The 813-nt window shown below is 52.8% G+C and overlaps 1 protein-coding gene across 1 annotated transcript in view; it reads left to right on the top strand.

Annotated features, from left to right (window-relative positions):
• Nucleotides 1–452: 452 nt before the first annotated feature.
• AADACL4 (arylacetamide deacetylase-like 4) overlaps nt 453–813 on the top strand; it is a 32,871-nt gene continuing 32,510 nt past the window's right edge. The window contains exon 1 of the mRNA XM_011996564.1: nt 453–620. Coding sequence (XP_011851954.1) covers nt 453–620 — 168 coding nt within the window. The remainder of the gene's footprint in view (nt 621–813) is intronic.

Genomic DNA, 813 nt, shown 5'->3' with positions numbered 1-813 from the left:
GGGCGGTTAGCGAGGGAGCTGGGGTGAGATGTGCTGTGCTCACCCTAACCACACCCTGACGAGGAAAGCTGGCCAAGTCTCCTATCTTACAGTTGAAGGATCAAGCCCTGGAGGCCTATACAACCCTAGATCTTTTTCTAGCGTTCCCAGGAGCTGAGATGCCCATTTGAGCCTGATCTTCCTGAAGATCTTTGGGAAACTCACCTTCCGAGACTCCCTATGAGGGGCAGTATTGATTTTTCTGGGTCTCCACATTGCTTAGGGAAACAGGTTCCTCCAGCTCCCATTGGCCCCTTTGTGCCTCTCCTGAGAAGGCAAGTCAGGCCACTGTGTCAGGCTTAGCCCAGAGAGAGTGGGGTGGAGGAGGCGGAGGGTGTAACCCAGCCAGGTCCTCTTCATAGAAGCTCTCAGGCAAGCTCCTCAGGGCAGCAGCTCCTCGAGGCCCCAGGAACATGGCTCTCCCATGGCTAGTGTTACTCTTGGCATTGCCCATTTTTTTCCTGGGAGTCTTTGTCTGGGCTGTCTTTGAGCACTTCCTTACCACGGATGTCCCTGCTACCTTGCAGCATCCTGCCAAGTTGAGATTCCTGCACTGCATATTCCTCTACATGATCACTTTGGTGAGTTTACTCTCAGGCTACGTCATAACCTCGGGGCTCCTTCTCTTGTTCTCAGTAGCTTACCCTCTTTTCCCTCTTTCACTTCCCTTCTGTCTCTCTCTCTTCAGACTCCCTCAAGATAGACGTGTCTCTTCTGTATCTGCTGTTCTGTTTCCCTCTCCCTCTCCTCCCTTCATTCCTTCTCCCTTCCCAT

This window comes from Mandrillus leucophaeus, unplaced genomic scaffold, assembly GCF_000951045.1.
Source record: "Mandrillus leucophaeus isolate KB7577 unplaced genomic scaffold, Mleu.le_1.0 Scaffold52, whole genome shotgun sequence".
Taxonomy (NCBI): Eukaryota; Metazoa; Chordata; class Mammalia; order Primates; family Cercopithecidae; genus Mandrillus; species Mandrillus leucophaeus.
This window is presented reverse-complemented; position numbering and strand designations above follow the sequence as displayed.